At 46.3% G+C, this 20,974-nt stretch overlaps 1 protein-coding gene across 1 annotated transcript in view; it reads right to left on the reverse strand.

Annotated features, from left to right (window-relative positions):
- SETD7 (SET domain containing 7, histone lysine methyltransferase) overlaps positions 1-20,974 on the reverse strand; it is a 108,393-nt gene that overhangs the window by 47,303 nt on the left and 40,116 nt on the right. The window contains exons 3-4 of the mRNA XM_069743971.1: positions 9,669-9,870; positions 7,628-7,817 (exon numbers count right to left, since the gene is read on the reverse strand). Of these exons, the coding sequence (XP_069600072.1) occupies positions 7,628-7,817; positions 9,669-9,870 (392 nt within the window). The remainder of the gene's footprint in view (positions 1-7,627; positions 7,818-9,668; positions 9,871-20,974) is intronic.

The following is a 20,974-nucleotide window of genomic DNA, read 5'->3' on the forward strand; positions in this document are numbered from 1 at the left end:
CAAAAGTTGTTGTCCAATTTGTCCTGAGTACGCTGATACCCCATATGTGGGGGGGAACCACCGTTTGGGCGCATGGGAGGGTTCGGAAGGGAAGGAGCGCCATTTGGAATGCAGACTTAGATGGAATGGTCTGCAGGCGTCACATTGCGTTTGCAGAGCCCCTAATGTACCTAAACAGTAGAAACCCCCCACAAGTGACACCATTTTGGAAAGTAGACCCCCTAAGGAACTCATCTTGATGTGTTGTGAGAGCTTTGAACCCCCAAGTATTTCACTACAGTTTATAACGCAGAGCCATGCAAATAAAAAATATTTTTTTTTCCACAAAAATTATATTTTAGCCCCCAGTTTTGTATTTTTCCAAGGTTAGCAGGAGAAATTGGACCCTAAATGTTGTTGTCCAATTTGTCCTGAGTACGCTGATACCCGATATGTGGGGGGGAACCACCGTTTGGGCGCATGGGAGGGCTCGGAAGGGAAGGAGCATCATTTGGAATGCAGACTTAGATGGATTGGTCTGCAGGCGTCACATTGCGTTTGCAGAGCCCCTAATGTACCTAAACAGTAGAAACCCCCCACAAGTGACCCCATATTGGAAACTAGACCCCTCAATGAACTTATCTAGATGTGTTGTGAGAACTTTGAACCCCCAAGTGTTTCACTACAGTTTATAACGCAGAGCCGTGAAAATAAAAAATCTTTTTGTTTTCCCACAAAAATTATTTTTTAGCCCCCAGTTTTGTATTTTCCCAAGGGTAACAGGAGAAATTGGTCCACAAAAGTTGTTGTCCAATTTGTCCTGAGTACGCTGATACCCCATATGTTGGGGTAAACCCCTGTTTGGGCACACAGGAGAGCTCGGAAGGGAAGGAGCACTGTTTTACTTTTTCAACGCAGAATTGGCTGGAATTGAGATCGGACGCCATGTCGTGTTTGGAGAGCCCCTGATGTGCCGAAACAGTGGAAACCCCCCAATTATAACTGAAACCCTAATCTAAACACACCCCTAACCCTAATTCCAACGGTAACCCTAACCACACCTCTAACCCTGACACACCCCTAACCCTAATCCCAACCCTATTCCCAACTGTAAATGTAATCTAAACCCTAACCCTAACTTTAGCCCCAACCCTAACTGTAGCCCCAACCCTAACCCTAACCCTAATCCTAGCCCTAACCCTAGCCCTAACCCTAACCCTAGCCCTAACCCTAGCCCTAACCCTAGCCCTAACCCTAGCCCTAACCCTAGCCCTAGCCCTAGCCCTAACCCTAGCCCTAACCCTAGCCCTAACCCTAGCCCTAACCCTAGCCCTAACCCTAACCCTAGCCCTAACCCTAGCCCTAACCCTAGCCCTAACCCTAGCCCTAGCCCTAACCCTAGCCCTAACCCTAGCCCTAATGGGAAAATGGAAATAAATACATTTTTTTTTATTTTTCCCTAACTAAGGGGGTGATGAAGGGGGGTTTGATTTACTTTTATAGCGAGTTTTTTAGCGGATTTTTATGATTGGCAGCCGTCACACACTGAAAGACCCTTTTTATTGCAAAAAATATTTTTTGCAATACCACATTTTGAGAGCTATAATTTTTTCATATTTTGGTCTACAGAGTCATGTGAGGTCTTGTTTTTTGCGGGACGAGTTGACGTTTTTATTGAATACATTTTTGGGCACGTGACATTTTTTTATCGCTTTTTATTCCGATTTTTGTGAGGAAGAATGACCAAAAGCCAGCTATTCATGAATTTCTATTGGGGGAGGCGTTTATACCGTTCCGCGTTTGGTAAAATTGATAAATCAGTTTTATTCTTCGGGTCAGTACGATTACAGCGATACCTCATTTATATCATTTTTTTATGGTTTGGTGCTTTTATACGATAAAAACTATTTTACAGAAAAAATAATTATTTTTGCATCGCTTTATTCTCAGGACTATAACTTTTTTATTTTTTTGCTGATGATGCTGTATGGCGGCTCTTTTTTTGCGGGACAATATGACGCTTTCAGCGGTACCATGGTTATTTATATCTGTCCTTTTGATCGCGTGTTATTCCACTTTTTGTTCGGCGGTATGATAATAAAGCGTTGTTTTTTGCCTCGTTTTTTTTTTTTTTTTCTTACGGTGTTTACTGAAGGGGTTAACTAGTGGGCCAGTTTTATAGGTCGGGCCGTTACGGACGCGGCGATACTAAATATGTGTACTTTTATTGGTTTTTTTTTTTTATTTAGATGAAGAAATGTATTTATGGGAATAATATTTTTTTTTTTTTTCATTATTTTGGAATATTTTTTTTTATTTTTTTTCACATTTGGAAATTTTTTTTTTTACTTTTTTACTTTGTCCCAGGGGGGGACATCACAGATCAGTGATCTGACAGTTTGCACAGCACTCTGTCAGATCACTGATCTGATAGGAGTGCAGGCTGCTTCACAGTGCCTGCTCTGAGCAGGCTCTGTGAAGCCACCTCCCTCCCTGCAGGACCCGGATCCGCGGCCATCTTGGATCCGGGGCTCGAGCAGGGAGGGAGGTGAGGAGACCCTCGCAGCAACGCGATCACATCGCGTTGCTGCGGGGGGCTCAGGGAAGCCCGCAGGGAGCCCCCTCCCTGCGCGGTGCTTCCCTGTACCGCCGGCACATCGCGATCATCTTTGATCGCGGTGTGCCAGGGGTTAATGTGCCGGGGGCGGTCCGTGACCGCTCCTGGCACATAGTGCCGGATGTCAGCTGCGATAAGCAGCTGACACCCGGCCGCGATCGGCCGCGCTCCCCCCGTGAGCGCGGCCGATCGGCTATGACGTACTATCCCGTCCAGGGTCAGATAAGCCCAGGGCACCTCGACGGGATAGTACGTCTAAGGTCACAGAGGGGTTAAAAACATTTTTTTTTAAACTTTTGCCACGCTTCAATAGCCTCCATGGGAGGCTAGAAGCTGGCACCACTCGATCGGCTCAGCTACAAAGCAGCGATCATCAGATCGCTATGTAGCTGAATTGCAGGCAGGGGTGGATTATAAGAGGGTCAATCTGGGCGGTAGCCCAGGGCCCAGTGGTGTGGGGGGGCCCTGGGCTACCGCACAGATTGCCCGCCGGCCGCCGCCATCATACTACACAGTGCAGAGTCCAGAGAGTCAGTGACACAGTGGCACTGGCACCCACCAGCCGCCCCTGTCAGACTGGTGGTGCCGCGGCGTTATTACCTCCTGATTTATGTGCCGTGTGTGGCCGTGCCGGGAGCCCCCCCGGACCCCGTCTCATCTGCTCACCGGGCCCCTACCGGCGCTGCCTGCGGCGGTTTCCTATTGCCGTGCGGGCGCGCCCGCACAGCAATAGTTAACAACAGCCGCCAGCCAATTGGAGGCTGGCGGCCGAAGTCGGCCGCAGGCGCCGCGCAGCGCACACGTCGTCGGCGTCTGACGTCATAGTCAGTCGCTGGCGAGTGCGCGCTGCTGGAGGGAGCTCACCGCCTGGATCGCTGGTAAGGTGAGGAGAATTTATTTTTTTTTTCTTATAACCTAACGGTGGAGCGGAGGAGTGTCGGACACTGGGGCTGGGGGGCAGATTGCTGTACACACTGGGGGCAATGCTGGGCCTGGGAGCAGGACACAGTCTGGGGCAGTCTGATTTCTGGACACACTGGGGCAATGATGCTGGAGGAGGATACAGACTGGGGACTGAGGCAAATGATTGCTGGACACATTGGGGCAATGCAGGAGACACTGGGGGGGGCAATGCTGGAGGACACAGTCTGGGGACTGGGGCAGATGATTGCTGGACACACTGGGGCAATGATGCTGGAGGACACAGTCTGGGGACTGGCCTGGGGCAGATGATTGCTGGACAGACACACTGGGGCAATGCAGGGGACACTGGGGCAATGCTTGAGGACACAGTCTGGGGACTGGGGCAGATGATTGCTGGACACACTGGGGCAATGATGCTGGAGGACACAGTCTGGAGACTGGGGCAGTTGATTGCTGGACACACTGGGGCAATGATGCTGGAGGACACAGTCTGGGGACTGGGGCAGATGATTGCTGGACACACTGGGGCAATGATGCTGGAGGACACAGTCTGGGGACTGGCCTGGGGCAGATGATTGCTGGACAGACACACTGGGGCAATGTAGGAGACACTGGGGCAATGCTTGAGGACACAGTCTGGGGACTGGGGCAGATGATTGCTGGACACACTGGGGCAATGATGCTGGAGGACACAGTCTGGAGACTGGGGCAGTTGATTGCTGGACACACTGGGGCAATGATGCTGGAGGACACAGTCTGGGGACTGGGGCAGATGATTGATGGACACACTGCAATGCAGGAGACACTGGGGAAATGATGGAGGACACAGTCTGGGGACTGGGGCAGATGATTGCTGGACACACTGGGGCAATGCTGGAGGACACAGTCTGGGGCAGATGATTGCTGTACACACTGGGGCAGATTGCTGGACAAACTGTGGGCAATTCTGGACAATTGGACATACTGGGGCATATTGCTGGACAGGACACACTGGGGGCAATGCTGGACATACTGGGGCAGATTGCTGGATATACTGTGTGGAGGTAATATGCTGGACACACTGGGGGTAATATGCTGGACACACTGGGGCAGATTGTTGAACACACTGTCATGGGACAGGATGGAGATGGATGGAGCAGGATGGGGAAATCATATGGGGTAGAATGGATACTCAAGAGGGCAGGATGCGAGAACATATGGCTGGAGCCTGGATTGAGATAAACGGGGCCAGGATGGGGAATATTATTACCATAGGGGCTAATTAAGGGATATTATTACTGCAGTGATGTATTTATTTTATTTTTTGAGTATACTGTTTTAAATTGGGGCGGGGAGGGTCCTGTTACTGTGCAGAGTGACACTATATTGCCTTTTTTTCTTCATGTGGTGTAATGTTGAAATTAGGAAAAATTAAGTAATGTGTTCTGCAAGCGGAGCTCGAGATAACTGTGTTATTTCCTGCAGGAACAACAAACAAGCCCTGGCTGGAATAAATGATGGCTGTCTGTGCTTCATGACAGATGAAGGACTTCACCTAGAGACGTCACTGGTGAGTCAATGTTACCTATACACTAACACTATACACTGTAAACCAGGGGTGTCAAACTGCATTCCTCGAGGGCCTCAGCTCAGACCATGCGTGTTTTCAAGATTTCCTTTGCATTACACATGGTGCTGGAATCATTCTCTGCAGGTGATTAAATTATCACCTGTGCAATACAAGGAAATCCTGAAAACATGACCTGTTTGCGGCCCTCGAGGAATGCAGTTTGACACCCCTGCTGTAAACCATATACAGAGCTCCTGTGTATAATGTTGCCAGTGATCGCTGTATAACCTCTACACAGACACTGCATACTAAGTACAGATCTCCTGTGAATACTGGCAGTTATGGTGATAGTATTGTGTTGTTTTATTTTTCCATTACTATCAGTATTGTAGTATTCAGTCACTATGTGGTGGTAATATGTGGTCTGGAAATGGTGTTGTGATATTTGTCCCTTTTGTGTGCTATTTGGTCACCAAGTGGTGGTAATATGTGCTCTTGACATGGTGTAGCAGTATTTGTTCCTTGTATGTGATATTATTCCCCGTCACATGACCCCCCCCGGTCACATGGACCTCCCCCGTCACATGACCCTCCCCCGTCACTTGACCGGGGGGCCCAGAATGTTTGAACAGCCCAGGGCCCTGGCTACCCTTAATCCACCCCTGATTGCAGGCTTGCTATGAGCGCCGACTACAGGGTGGCGCTCACAGCAGGCCTGCATCAGTAACCATAGAGGTCTCAAGGACCTCTATGGTTACCATCCTGATGCATCGCCGACCTCTGATAATGTGACGGAAACCGGTAGTTAAATGCCGCTGTCAGCGTTTGACAGCGGCATTTAACAGGTTAATAGCGGCGGGTGAATCGTGATTTCACCCGCCGCTATTGCGCACACGTCAGCTGTACTAAACAGCTGACATGTCGCGACTTTGATGTGGGCTCACCACCAGAGCCCACATCACAGGGTGAGACATGACATGCACAGTTCTAGTACGGTAGCATTTTGATTTAACAGTGCCTACTTTAGGCTATGTGCACATGTTGCAGAATTGCCGTGGAAATTTCAGCGGCAATCCTGCAACTCCCTGCCATGGATATAACGCATGCAGAATTGGCATGCGTATTCCCGCTAAATACTAGCGTTTTGCAAGCGTAATTAGATTGCAGAATGCTAGCGTTTTCCAAGCGATCTGTAGCATTGCTTGGAAAGTGTGACCAACTTTTTACTATTGATGCTGTCTATGCAGCATCAATAGTAAAAAGATATGTTAAAAATAATTTAAAAAATCGTGATATTCTCACCTTCCAGTGGCCTCCGCAGCCTTCCCGCTCCTCGCGATGCTCCCGTTCCCAGTAATGCCTCGCGGCAATGACCCCAGATGACTTGGCATCACGCGAGACCGCTACGTCATCACAGGTCATTGTCGCAAGCCATTACTGGGAAACGGGAGCATCGTGAGGAGTGGGAAGGCGGCGGGGGCCGCCGGAAGGTGAAAATATCACAATTTTTTATTTTAATTCTTTTTTTTTTTACAGGTATATTATTCCCAGGGCCTGGAGGAGAGTCTCCTCTCCTCCACCCTGGATACCATCCGCACATGATCCGCTTACTTCCCGCATGGTGGGCATAGTCCCATGCGGGAAATAAGGGGATCAATGCATTCCTATGTGTGCGGAATCGCCGCGATTCCGCACAAAGAATGAGCATGCTGCGTATTTTTCCACGATGCGATTCCGCCACGGAAAAATACACCGCATTAGAACAGAATTGGGGAATCCCATTGAATTCAATGGGCGGTGTTGTGTATGCGTTTTCGCCGTGAAAAAACGAAGCAAAAACGCATACAATCTGCAACGTGTGCACATAGCCTTAGAGCGGATACTATCAGGATATGGATAAAAGAATTGACTTGTGCCCTCTGTTATCCATTAGGTTGTTCCATTCTGAAACTACTCAGTGTGAACATAGCCTTACCGGTGCCCTAGGGCTCCAATTGTTAAAGGCACTTTGCACCCATAGCATTATATGTAAATATATATTTATTACAGTGGAGCGATAGCACATTAGTGTCGGGATTGTGACCCCATATTGCATCTCCATGAAAAATACAGTCTAGTCGTGACCTTGATCGTGCTTGAACGTTCCAGCAGGTAGTTGGGACCGTCAGGCGAACAAATGTCAGCCAGCATTTACAAGCACAAGTCAGGATTTAAGAACTAAACCAGAAAAACTATTGCTCTTTGAGAAAAGAGGTTAGCTGACCTTATGTCAACTGGGCATTGATGTCCCCGTAAATGATGGCACAAGCGCTACCTTCATAGTGTCTGGAGGTGAATTTTACTTGGACACTAACTGAACCGACAAATGCTCTTTCCATAAAGACCAAGCTGTTGTGGGGAGAAATGCTGAAGTACCCGAGAGGGCCTGAATATACCTGAAAGCTCAGGGGCCCCGCCAGGAGATAATTGGGTCCTGTTTATATACTCTACCTCACCCTGACCTGGATTTCCTTTCTAGATGTCAGCCAAGTCATTTTGATATTATTGAGTATACTTACTGCCAGGTACAATCTCAAAGTATGGCTTCCCTTCCTCCAACGACATGACTGTAGCCAATTTTCCCTCAAGCATTTCTCCATCAATAAACTTTCCATACATGGCAGTTCTTCCATCTGGGTAAACATAAGCAATCTTCTCACCAGTCATCTCCCCATCTTCATTCACTTCTCCCACAACGCTCCCTCCATCCTGTAAGAGAATGCAACCAACATCTGCTTGCGTCAAAGAAATTCAGTAAAGTAGAAATGTTAGTGGATACTCTGCTTTTACAGGAACCAGTCACGCTGCCCTAACTATCAGAGCTTGGTGGCACGATTATTCTCTGAAATGCACTGGTGTTTTAGAGAAAATAAAGTGAGAAGATTCGGCTGGTGAAAAGACTAGTCTGGTGCCACCTCTGACCGGCTGTCCTCAGCACCACTACAGGCTATTGGCATATGTACACAACGGGAGAGACCTGTCAAAGTGCATCTGCTCTAACACGCCAGAGCATTCAGAGAATAATATACCTGACGGCAGCATTGCAGCTAGGCCGAGACTCCGGCTGACCGCAGTTTGGGCATCATGAACACCTGACAGGTTTCTTTTTTTAAGGTAACTTGTCAGCAGGTTTTTATACCCCAAACTAATGTTCTCAATGTAAAGTCACTGCAATGATGATTAAATCCATACCTTTGTTTTTGAAACCCATCGCTGAATTTTTATGCAAATGAGCTGAAAGTGTATTGGTTGGCACTACATTTCCAGCTTTTTGGCCTCTCTCCATTGCCATCCTACCTGCCTCTTGTCAGCGACTGACATGCCACTCTTATCTTTCCCACCCGATATTCCATGCAGATGCGGTCAATCTCTGAGGTGGCATATGAGCAGTAAGATCCTGATGATGTAGCGAGGGCCAGACTATTAATTTGCACATGTGCCTCCCATGACATGACGGTGACTGTGCAAGATGTCAGGCTAAGAAGGCAAGGGTGACCTGTTTGTACAGACATGCGGCAGGCGGATGGGGAATATGGAGAGAAGTCGGCAAGCTGTATATGCAAGGTCAAGCCCACTGCACTTACATAAAAATTTGCCAATTAATTTCTCAAAAACAGAAACAAAGATTTCTGGAACAAAGGTATGGACTGAATCAACATTACAGAGGCTAGCCATAGATGCCATATAGTTTGGTATTTAAACACCTGCTGAAAGATTACTTTAAAGGGAATCTGTCAGTAGCATAAAACCTCCTATGCCATCTCTACTATAGGAGTACGCAGACGCTGAATAAATTCATAATTTGATATCAGAGATTCACTGTCTTATTCCAGAAAAATCTACGTTTTTCATAATATGTAAATGGATAAAAAGGATAGACGGAAACTTCATGACTGCTGTGGGGTGGGGTTGGGGGTCCCACCACTACGACCTCCACCGATCTCGGGAAAAAGAGCTCTGAAGAGTCTAGTGTGAATGGAATCAAGGTCAATCATCTGCATTCTTGCTCCATTCAGACTTATGGGAGTGCTGTGTGCATGATTGATTTTTACTCCATTCACATGGGTCTAGTAATCTCAACAATCAATTGTAATCTGTGGGGGAATCTGGTAATAGATGTAATTTTTCTGCTGCTCCAGCACAGGAAAAATGAAACATTTCACCACAAGTATAATTGGGTTGCCTGTGTAATGACCACCTTAAGGGGTCCTGATCTATTAGTTAGTGTGGCGCCTGACTATGAAGTGCGTCACTCTCACTCTGGAGTTATGTCATACACTATACAGCTGATTCCAATAAGCACCATGATGTAATACATTCATTTCCCCCTTGGTGGTGCTGTAGATGAAGCAGCCACCTTCCTCATTAGATCACCATTGATCTCTTTGATATGAGAGGTCCCAGCAGCGAGACACAATCAGCTATGTACTATGCTTAATGATCGGTGAATAAATACATCAGCTGCAGTACGGGCCGATTTACAGCATGTTCACACCACATAAGCAACGTGAAAGAAATAAACACCATACTGCGCTATTGCAAATATTACAATTTGCTTACTGGATAGTAAATCCAACAGACTCCATGTCGTATGTTGTCTCGATACTGGCCTTTAAATATTAATTTTCCATTTGCGTCATATTCTTGAGCGGAGCCATTTAGTTCTCCATCAACATATGTACCATGCAGAGCACCACCATCCTCATACGTGTACACCCCTTGTCCTTGTAAGGCATCATCAACATAGAAACCTTCCAAAGTACTAAAAAAAAAAAAAAAATAACTCAAATTATTATCTGAGTATTAAGATACAACTGTGCATTCATTACATGTATATGGAGCCATATAGCCAGTGTGTTTCCCCATGTGTGCTCCACCAGGTTCCATGTGGACAGAGATATTCTTCACTAGAATACAGCTGACAGCAACTCTTCCCGATCTCCTCATTCATGTGGATCGGTGATAAAGGGTTATTCCTAACATTGATAGTTAACTTCTGAATGTTAAAGTGTAACTCCAGTTAGGATATATGCACACGTTGCGGATTTGCCTGTGGAATTTTCTGTGTGGATTCTGCATCCCTTGGCAGAAAATGCAGGTCAAAATCTGCATTTTTTTAATGCAGATTTTGTGCGTTTTTGTTGCGGATTTACTGTGGATTTCTTGCTTTTTTACCCCTGTGGATTTCTATTATGGAATGGGTGCAGAAACGCTGCAGATCCGCACAAAGATATGACATGCTCCTTCTTTTAATCCGCTGCGTTTTCCGTGCGGAATTTTCCGCACCATTAGCACAGCATTTTTTTTTGCCATTGATTTACATTGTACTGTAAATCACTTGCGGATCTGCAGCGTTTCTGCGCGGAAAAAAAGGCTGCAGATCTGCAGGAAATCTGCAACGTGTGCACATAGCCTAATACAGAAAAACAATTACAGTGCAAAATAATAGTTTTTCTGGGTATATGCTGTCAAGGAGGGGACACTGGAGAGAATACGGAGAGTCCCACTGCTGCCACAAATTTGTGAAAGATCGCAGCCTGGGAGGTCGCGCAGAACCACCTGCTGGAGTGGACAGCTCTCTGCTGCCCCCTATCGTACGGGCAATTACGCGACTGACTTGACAACCAGCAGAGGAGGCCGCAGGCCATTTCCACTAATAGGCCGGTTATCGGGAAACTAACAGTGAACGTATGGTATATACACCTCCAATTTCAATGCTTGGAATATATCGCCGATGCAGTCACTGCAAACTCCACAATAACCACAGACTACTCATTGCCACCACCAGTCGTGTTCTGCAAGCTGACTGAAGGCCCGATTCTGGCTCTGGTAGAGTATGGCTTCTGGGGTGCAAGTTATACAACAAAAGCAACAGAACTCTTAAATTTTATATTTAATCCAAAACAATAGGCAGCGTTTATTAATTAAAAAAAAAAAATACAAAAGATATTACAAAGGGGACAAAACAATACAGTTACATAAAATGAAAAAACGAATAGAACAAAATAAACTTATTATTCTGATCACAGATATGATACGGCTTAGTGAAGGAAAGTGTTCTATTTGAATAATAATACTTTTCCAGAACTGCGTTCACTTCTTTAGGCCAGTTTCACACATCATGATATTTCTGGTACCGGAAAAAACGGTACCAGCAATATCTGTGTCCGTGTGTGTAATACTTGCGGCACACATGTGGAAACTGTGTACCGCCCATGTGCCACATCAATACCACACGCACCGACGCCAGGGAAGCAAGTTAGTGCTGTTTCCCAGCGCCGGATGCTGAAGAAGGCTCTCATCAGTCTCCCTTGCTCTGCCAGCGATCAGCGCAAGCAGGGGAGAATGATGAGAGTTGTATTCAAGTGATAACAATGAGTTGGTGGCTGATTGAACTATTACTCCCATCAGCCTACGCCTGCTGCCACTAATAGACGGAGGCTGATGGGAGTACTCATCACCAGTCGCCTGCGCTATAAATAAGAAAAACAAAACAAACAGAAAAAGGCTTGGGTTCTCCTGTATTTTCTATAACCAGCCAGGCAAAACTGACAGCTGGGGCTGCAACCCGCAAGGCTGGTTATCAATAGAGGAGTCCCCACGCTGTTTTTTAAATTATTAAAATAAACTATTTTAAAAAACGGTGTGGGGTCCCTCCCATTTTTGACAACCAGCCTTGCTAAAGCTCAGAGCTGGGGGCTGATATTCTCAGGCTGGTAAGGGGTCATGGATTTTGACCCTACAGCCTAAAAACAACAGGCTGCAGCCGCCAATTTGGCGCTTTACCCGGCTCTTCCCACTTGCCCTGTAGCAGTGGCAAGGTGGATTCAAGTTTGTGGGGTTGATGTCACCTTTGTATTGTCAGGTGAAATGAAGGCTAGAGCTTAGTAATGGAGGGTTGTCAAAAATGGAGCGAAGCCACATCTTTTTTAATTATTTAAATAATTTAAAGAAACAGTGTGGAGACCCCTCTATTCTTTATAACCAGCCTTGCTGAAGCTGACAGCTGAGAATTGCAGCCCCAGCTGTTAGTTTTGCCTGTCTGGTTATAGAAAATACAGGGTAACCGACGCCGTATTTTTTACTTATTTAGAGTGCAGGCGGCGGGTGATGAATACTCCCATCAGCCACTCCTGCTGTCAATGTTATTAGCGGCAGCATGTGTAGCTTGATGGGAGTAATAGTACCATCAGCTGTCGCCTGCTCGCATTGTTATTACTTGATTATAACTCCTCATTCTCCCCTGCTCTCGTTGATCGCCGGCAGAACAGGGGAGGAATGATGAGAGCAGTCTTCAGCACCCGCCGCCGGGAAAAAAGCTCTCTGTACCGCTGCTTTTCAGGTGCCGATATGTTTTATACGGATGAAAAACGTGTGTGGGACGTTTTGCGGCTCGTGCTGCTGGTAAAAAATGGACATGTCTACATGTGGGTCACAGGGACACACAGTCCATGGAAACACACTGACATGTGCACAGACCCATTTACTTGAATGGGTCTATGTGTGCAAGTGTCTCTGGTACGTGTGAAAACTGTCACCACACGTATCGAAGACATGTATGTGTGAAAGAGCCCTTAGATGTTTTTTTGGCAAAGTCTAATCTGGCCTTTCTTTTTTAAAGCTGATTAATGATTTGCACCCTTTGGTGAACCCTCTGTGTTTGCTCTCATGAAGTCTTCTCTTTATGGTAGACTTAGATACCAAGGCTGTGGAGTCAGTAAAGGTACCTTCACACTAAACAACTTCACAACGATATCGCTAGCAATCCGTGACGTTGCAGCGTCCTGGCTAGCGATATCGTTGTGTTTGACACGCAGCAGCGATCAGGCCCCTGCTGTGCCATCATTGGTCGCTGCAGAAAGTCCAGAACTTTATTTCGTCGCTGGACTCTCTGCAGACATCGCTGAATCGGCGTGTGTGACGCTGATTCAGCGATGTTTCACTGGTAACCAGGGTAAACATCGGGTTACTAAGCGCAGGGCCGCGCTTAGTAACCCGATGTTTACCCTGGTTACCAGCGTAAAAGTAAAAAAAACAAACACTACATACTTACCTTCAGCTGTCTGTCCCCAGCGCTCTGCTTCTCTGCACTCCTCCTGCATCCTGTGTCAGCGACGGCCAGCCAGAAAGCAGAGCGGTGACGTCACCGCTCTGCTTTCCGGCCGCTGTGCTCACAGTGAGTGCAGGAAAGCAGAGCGCCGGGGACAGACAGCGAAGGTAAGTATGTAGTGTTTGTTTTTTTTACTTTTACGATGGTAACCATGGTAAACATCGGGTTACTAAGCGCGGCCCTGCGCTTAGTAACCCGATGTTTAGCCTGGTTACCGGCATCGTTGGTCGCTGGAGAGCTGTCTGTGTGACAGCTCTCCAGCGACCAAACAGCGACGCTGCAGCGATCGACATTGTTGTCGGTATCGCTGCAGCGTCGCTTAGTGTGAAGGTACCTTAAGCAAAATCTCCGACTGACTCCTCAATTTCCATGACACCGACTTCACAAAAATTAGCTCAGACTCCACAGCCCTGTTAGATACCGAAACACCTACTTCCTGGAGAGTGTTTTTCACTTGGGTGAATGTTGCGAAAGGGCTTTTAGTCACCATGGAATCATGCAATCATCCACCACAATTGTCTTCCGTGGACGTCCAGGGTTTTTTTTTTTTGTTCCCAAGCTCACCATTGTGCTTCTTTTCTATGCAGAATGTACCAATCTGTTGATTTGGCCATTTCTAACATTTCTTCTTTCTCTCTGATAGGTTTTTTCTTTCTCTCTGATTTTTTTTCCAGCCTAATGGTGGTCAGTTTCTCTTCAATTGAGAGCTCCATTGACCAAATGTTGTTGGTTCACAGCAACAGCTTCCAAATGCAAATACCACACCTGGTATCAGCTCCAGACCTTTTAGCTGCTTAACCCCTTCATGACCCAGCCTATTTTGACCTTAAAGACCTTGCCGTTTTTTGCAATTCTGACCAGTGTCCCTTTATGAGGTAATAACTCAGGAACGCTTCAACGGATCCTAGCGGTTCTGAGATTGTTTTTTCGTGACATATTGGGCTTCATGTTAGTGGTAAATTTAGGTCAATAAATTCTGCGTTTATTTGTGATAAAAACGGAAATTTGGCGAAAATTTCGCAATTTTCACATTTTGAATTTTTATTCTGTTAAACCAGAGAGTTATGTAACACAAAATAGTTAATAAATAACATTTCCCACATGTTTACTTTACATCAGCACAATTTTGGAAACAAAATTTTTTTTTGCTAGGAAGTTATAAGGGTTAAAATTTGACCAGCGATTTCTCATTTTTACAATGAAATTTACAAAACCATTTTTTTTAGGGACCACCTCACATTTGAAGTCAGTTTGAGGGGTCTATATGGCTGAAAATACCCAAAAGTGACACCATTCTAAAAACTGCACCCGTCAAGGTACTCAAAACCACATTCAAGAAGTTTATTAACCCTTCAGGTACTTCACAGCAGCAGAAGCAACATGGAAGGAAAAAATGAACATTTAACTTTTCAGTCACAAAAATTATCTTTTAGCAACAATTTTGTTTATTTTCCCAATGGTAAAAGGAGAAACTGAACCACGAAAGTTGTTGTCCAATTTGTCCTGAGTACACCGATACCTCATATGTGGGGGTAAACCACTGTTTGGGCGCACGGCAGGGCTTGGAAGGGAAGGAGCGCCATTTGACTTTTTGAATGAAAAATTGGCTCCACACCATGTCACGTTTGGAGAGCCCCCGTGTGCCTAAAAATTGGAGCTCCCCGACAAGTGACCCCATTTTGGAAACTAGACGCCCCAAGGAACTTATCTAGATGCATAGTGAGCACTTTAAACCCTCAGGTGCTTCACAAATTGATCTGTAAAAATGAAAAAGTACTTTTTTTTTCACAAAAAAATTCTTTTTGCCTCAATTTTTTCATTTTCACATTGGCAATAGGATAAAATGGATCATAAAATTTGTTGGGCAATTTCTCCCGAGTACGCCGATACCTCATATGTGGGGGTAAACCACTGTTTGGGCACACGGCAGGGCTCGGAAGGGAAGGCGCGCCATTTGACTTTTTGAATGGAAAATTAGCTCCAATTGTTAGTGGACACCATGTCGCGTTTGGAGAGCCCCTGTGTGCCTAAATATTGGAGCTCCCCCACAAGTGACCCCATTTTGGAAACTAGACCCCCCAAGGAACTTATCTAGATGCATATTGAGCACTTTAAACCCCCAGGTGCTTCACAGAAGTTTATAACGCAGAGCCATGAAAATAAAAAATAATTTTTCTTTCCTCAAAAATGATTTTTTAGCCTGGAATTTCCTATTTTGCCAAGGGTAATAGGAGAAATTGGACCCCAAATGTTCTTGTCCAGTTTGTCCTGAGTACGCTGATACCCCATATGTGGGGGTAAACCACTGTTTGGGCGCACGGCAGGGCTCGGAAGGGAAGGCACGCCATTTGGCTTTTTAAATGGAAAATTAGCTCCAATCATTAGCGGACACCATGTCACGTTTGGAGAGCCCCTGTATGCCTAAACATTGGAGATCCCCCACAAATGACCCCATTTTGGAAACTAGACCCCCAAAGGAACTAATCTATATGTGTGGTGAGGACTTTGAACCCCCAAGTGCTTCACAGAAGTTTATAACGCAGAGTCATGAAAATAACAAAAAAAAATTATTTTCTCAAAAATGATCTTGTAGCCTGCAATTTTTTATTTTCCCAAGGGTAACAGGAGAAATTTCACCCCAAAAGTTGTTGTCCAGTTTCTCCTGAGTACGCTGATACCCCATGTGTGGGGGTAAACCACTGTTTGGGCACACGTCGGGGCTCAGAAGGGAAGTAGTGACTTTTGAAATGCAGACTTTGATGGAATGGTCTGCGGGCGTCACGTTGCGTTTGCAGAGCCCCTGGTGTGCCTAAACAGTAGAAACCCCCGACAAGTGACCCTATTTTAGAAACTAGACCCCCCAAGGAACTTATCTAGATATGTGGTGCGCACTTTGAACCCCCAAGTGCTTCACAGACGTTTACAACGCAGAGCCGTGAAAATAAAAAATCATTTTTCTTTCCTCAAAAATGATGTTTTAGCAAGCATTTCTTTATTTTCACAAGGGACACAGGAGAAATTGGACCCCAGTAATTGTTGCGCAGTTTATCCGGAGTACGCTGATACCCCATGTGTGGGGGTAAACCACTGTTTGAGCACACGTCGGGGCTCGGAATTGAGGGAGCACCATTTGACTTTTTGAATACAAGATTGGCTGGAATCAATGGTGGCGCCATGTTGCGTTTGGAGACCCCTGATGTGCCTAAACAGTGAAAACCCCTCAATTCTACCTCCAACACTAACCCCAACACACCGCTAACTCTAATCCCAACTGTAGCCATAACCCTAATCACACTCCTAACCCCAACACACCCCTAACCCTAATCCCAACTGTAGCCATAACCCTAATCACAACCCTAACCACAACCCTAATTCCAACCCTAACCCTAAGGCTATGTGCCCACGTTGCGGATTCGTGTGAGATTTTTCAGCATCATTTTTGAAAAATCCGCGGGTAAAAGGCACTGCGTTTTACCTGCGGATTTTCCGCGGATTTCCAGTGTTTTTTTGTGCGGATTTCACCTGCGGATTCCTATTGAGGAACAGGTGTAAAACGCTGCGGAATCCGCACAAATAATTGACATGCTGCGGAAAATACAATGCAGCGTTTCCGCACGGTATTTGACGCACCATGGGCACAGCGGATTTGGTTTTCCATAGGTTTACATGGTACTGTAAACCTGATGGAACACTGCTGCGAATCCGCAGCGGCCAATCCGCTGCGGATCCGCAGCCAAATCCACACCGTGTGCACATAGCCTAATTCTAAAGGTATGTGCACACACTGCGGAAAACGCTGCGGATCCGCAGCAGCTTCCCATGAGTTTACAGTTCAATGTAAACCTATGGGAAACAAAAATCGCTGTACACACGCTGCGGAAAAACTGCACGGAAACGCAGCGGTTTACATTCTGCAGCATGTCACTTCTTTGTGCGGATTCCGCAGCAGTTTTACAACTGCTCCAATAGAAAATCGCAGTTGTAAAACCGCAGTGAAATGCGCAGAAAAAACACGGTAAATCCGCCATAAATCCGCAGCGGTTTAGCACTGCGGATTTATCAAATCCGCAGCGGAAAAATCCGCAGAGGACCAGAATACGTGTGCACATACCGAAACCCTAACCCTAGCCCTTACCCTACCCCTAACCCTACCCCTAACCCTATCCCTACCCCTAACCCTAACCCTAGCCCTATTCTAACATTAGTGGGGGAAAAAAAATCTTTATTTTTTTTATTGTCCCTACCTATGGGGGTGACAAAGGGGGGGGTGTCATTTATTATTTTTTTATTTTGATCACTGTGATAGATTATATCTCAGTGATCAAAATGCAATTTGAACAAATCTGCCGGCCGGCCGATTCGGCGGGCGCACTGCGCATGCACCCGTCATTTTGGAAGATGGCGGCGCCCAGGGAGAAGACGGACGGTCCCCGGCAGGATCGGTAAGTATGATGGGGCGGGGGGGAGCACGGGGGGGGGGGGGATCGGAGCATGGGGGGTGGATCGGAACGCGGGAGGGGTGGAAAGGAGCACGGGGGTGGTGGAACGGAGCACGGGGGGGTGGAACGGAGCACGGGGGGGTGGATCGGAGTGCAGGGGGGGTGATTGGAGCACGGGGGTGAGCGGACAAGAGCACGGGGGGGGCGCGGACAGGAGGACAGAGGGGAGCGGGGCAGTGTACCGGACAGATCGGAGGGCTGGGGGGGCGATCGGTGGGGTGGGGTGGGGGCACATCAGTGTTTCCAGCCATGGCCGATGATATTGCAGCATCGGCCATGGCTGGATTGTAATATTTCACCCGTTATAATAGGTGAAATATTACAAATCGCTCTGATTGGCAGTTTCACTTTCAACAGCCAATCAGAGCGATCGTAGCCATGGGGGGGTGAAGCCACCCCCCCTGGGCTAAACTACCACTCCCCCTGTCCCTGCAGATCGGGTGAAATGGGAGTTAACCCTTTCACCCGATCTGCAGGGACGCGATCTTTCCATGACGTCACATAGGCGTCATGGGTCGGATTGGCACCGACTTTCATGACCCCTACGTGGCGTCATGGGTCGGGAAGGGGTTAATTGATGCTGGAATAACAAGGGAAATGTGTGTGCAGAAACGCTGCAGATCCGCAAGTGATTTACAGTACAATGTAAATCAATGGAAAAAAAAATATGCTGTGCTAATGGTGCGGAAAATTCTGTGCGAAAACGCTGCGGAATAAAAGAAGGAGCATTTCACTTCTTTTGTGCGGATCTGCAAGGTTTTTGCACCCATTCCATTATAGAAATCCGCAGGGGTAAAAACGCATCAAATCCGCACAAAAACGCGTCAAATCCGCACCTGCGTTTTAAGCTAAGAGATGCAGAATCCGCACAAAAAATTCCTGAGGCTAATCCGCAACGTGTGCACATAGCCTTAAAGAGCTTTTGAAATAATTTTACAATTACTTTTGGTCCCTTTAAAAAGAAGCGCCTACAGTGGCTTGCAGAAGTATTCACCCCTTAGGTTTTTTACCCATTTTGTTACTTTCCAACCTCTGTTTAAAAATTGTTGTAATCTAATTTGTTTGTGATGCATCAGCACTAAATAGTGTACGATGGTGAAGTGAGAGAAATATAGGCATAAATTAAGTTTATGGGATCAAATAACAAAGTTGGCATGGGCATATGAATTCACCCCTTTTGCTTTGAAGTTCCTAAAAAATTCTAGTGCAAGCAATTATCTTCATAAGTCACATGCTTAGGCTAGGTTCACACTTGCGTTGTGCAGTCCGTTCAACAAATCCGTTAAACGGACTGCACTAACGCAAGTGCCGACTTTGGCACTGCGCTAGCGCAGATGGAGCATCTGCTAGCTCCATCTGCGCTAGCAGTGACGGACCCGGAAATGCTGCAGCCCGCATTTCGGGTCCGTCACTCAATGACAGCACATCACTAGCGCACGCCCATTGGGGCGTGCGCTAGCGATGTGTTCGCCACTGCCAGTAATGGCGGCATTAACGGACTACGTTACACCGCGTTATGCCGCGGTGTAACGTAGTCCGTTAAACGGGTTCACACAACGCAGTGTGAACCCAGCCTTAGTGAAAGGAAGTCCACCTGTGTGCAATCTAAGTCTCACATGGACTGTCAATATATACACATCTTTTGTGAAAGGCCACAAGAGGCTGCAACACCTTTAAGCAAGGGGCACCAGTAACCAAATAACACCATGAAGGCCAAGGAGGTCTCCAAACAACTCAGGAACAAAGTGGTTGAGAAGTACAAGTCAGGGTTGTGTTATAAAAAATATCACAATCTCTGATGATCCCCTGGAGCACCAGTAAATGGAAAAACAAGGTACTATAAACCTGTCAAGAGAGGGCCGCCCACCAAAACTCTCAGCCCGGGCAAGGAGGGCATAAATCAAAGAGGCAGCACAGAGACCAAAGGCAACTCTGAAGGAGCTGCAGAGTTCTCAAGCAGAGACTGTGGTATCTGTTCATTTGACCACAATAAGCCATACTCCATAGAAGTGGCCTTTATGGAAGAATAGGCAGAAAAAAGCCTTTACTTCCACAAAAAATTGTGAGGCTTGTTTTGAGTTTGCCAAAGACATGTGGCAGACTCTCCAACTGTATGGAGAAAGGGTGTGGTCAGATGAGACCAAAACTGAACTTTTGTCCATCAAGGTAAATGCTACGTCTGGCACCAAACCAACAGAGCTCATTACCACAAGAACACCAACCCCATAGTAAAACATACTGGTGGCAGCATCATGCTGTGGTGATGTTTTTCGACAAGAGGGACAGGGAAAATGGTCTGAGTCTAGATCTGTGGTCAGACTTGAAGATTGCTGTTCACCAGAACAGGAAGGAACTGGAGCAGTTTTGTCTTGAGGAATGGGCAAAATTCCCAATAGCAAGATCTTTAAAGCTCCTATACAGTCATGGCCAAAAGTATTGACACCCCTGCCATTCTGTCAGATAATACTCATTTTCTTCCCGAAAATGATTGCAAACACAAATTATTTGGTATTATTATCTTAATTTAATTTGTCTTAAATGAAAAAAAAAAACAAAAAGAATTGTCCTAAAGCCAAATTGGATATAATTCCACACCAAACATAAAAAAGGGGGTGGACAAAAGTATTGGTACTGTTCGAAAAATCATGTGATGCTTCTCTAATTTGTGTAATTAACGGCACCTGTAACTTACCTGTGGCACCTAACAGGTGTTGGCAATAACTAAATCACAATTGCAGCCAGTTGACATGGATTAAAGTTGACTCAACCTCTGTCCTGTGTCCTTGTGTGTACCACATTGAGCATGGAGAAAAGAAAGAAGACCAAAGAACTGTCTGAGGACTTGAGAAACCAAACTGTGAGGAAGCATGAGCAATCTCAAGGCTACAAATCCATCTCCAAAGACCTGAATGCTCCTGTGTCTACCGTGCGCAGTGTCATCAAGAAGTTTAAAGCCCATGGCACTGTGGCTATCCTCCCTAGATGTGGACGGAAAAGAAAAATTGACAAGAGATTTCAACGCAAGATTGTGCGGATGTTGGATAAAGAATCGCGACTAACATCCAAACAAGTTCAAGCTGCCCTGCAGTCCGAGGGTACAACAGTGTCAACCCGTACTATACATCGGCGTCTGAATGAAAAGGGACTGTATGGTAGGAGACCAAGGAAGACCCCACTTCTTACCCCGAGACATAAAAAAGCCAGGCTGGAGTTTGCCAAAACTTACCTGAAAAAGCCTAAAACGTTTTGGAAGAATG

The sequence above is a fragment of the Ranitomeya imitator genome, chromosome 1, assembly GCF_032444005.1.
Source record: "Ranitomeya imitator isolate aRanImi1 chromosome 1, aRanImi1.pri, whole genome shotgun sequence".
Lineage (NCBI taxonomy): Eukaryota > Metazoa > Chordata > Amphibia > Anura > Dendrobatidae > Ranitomeya > Ranitomeya imitator.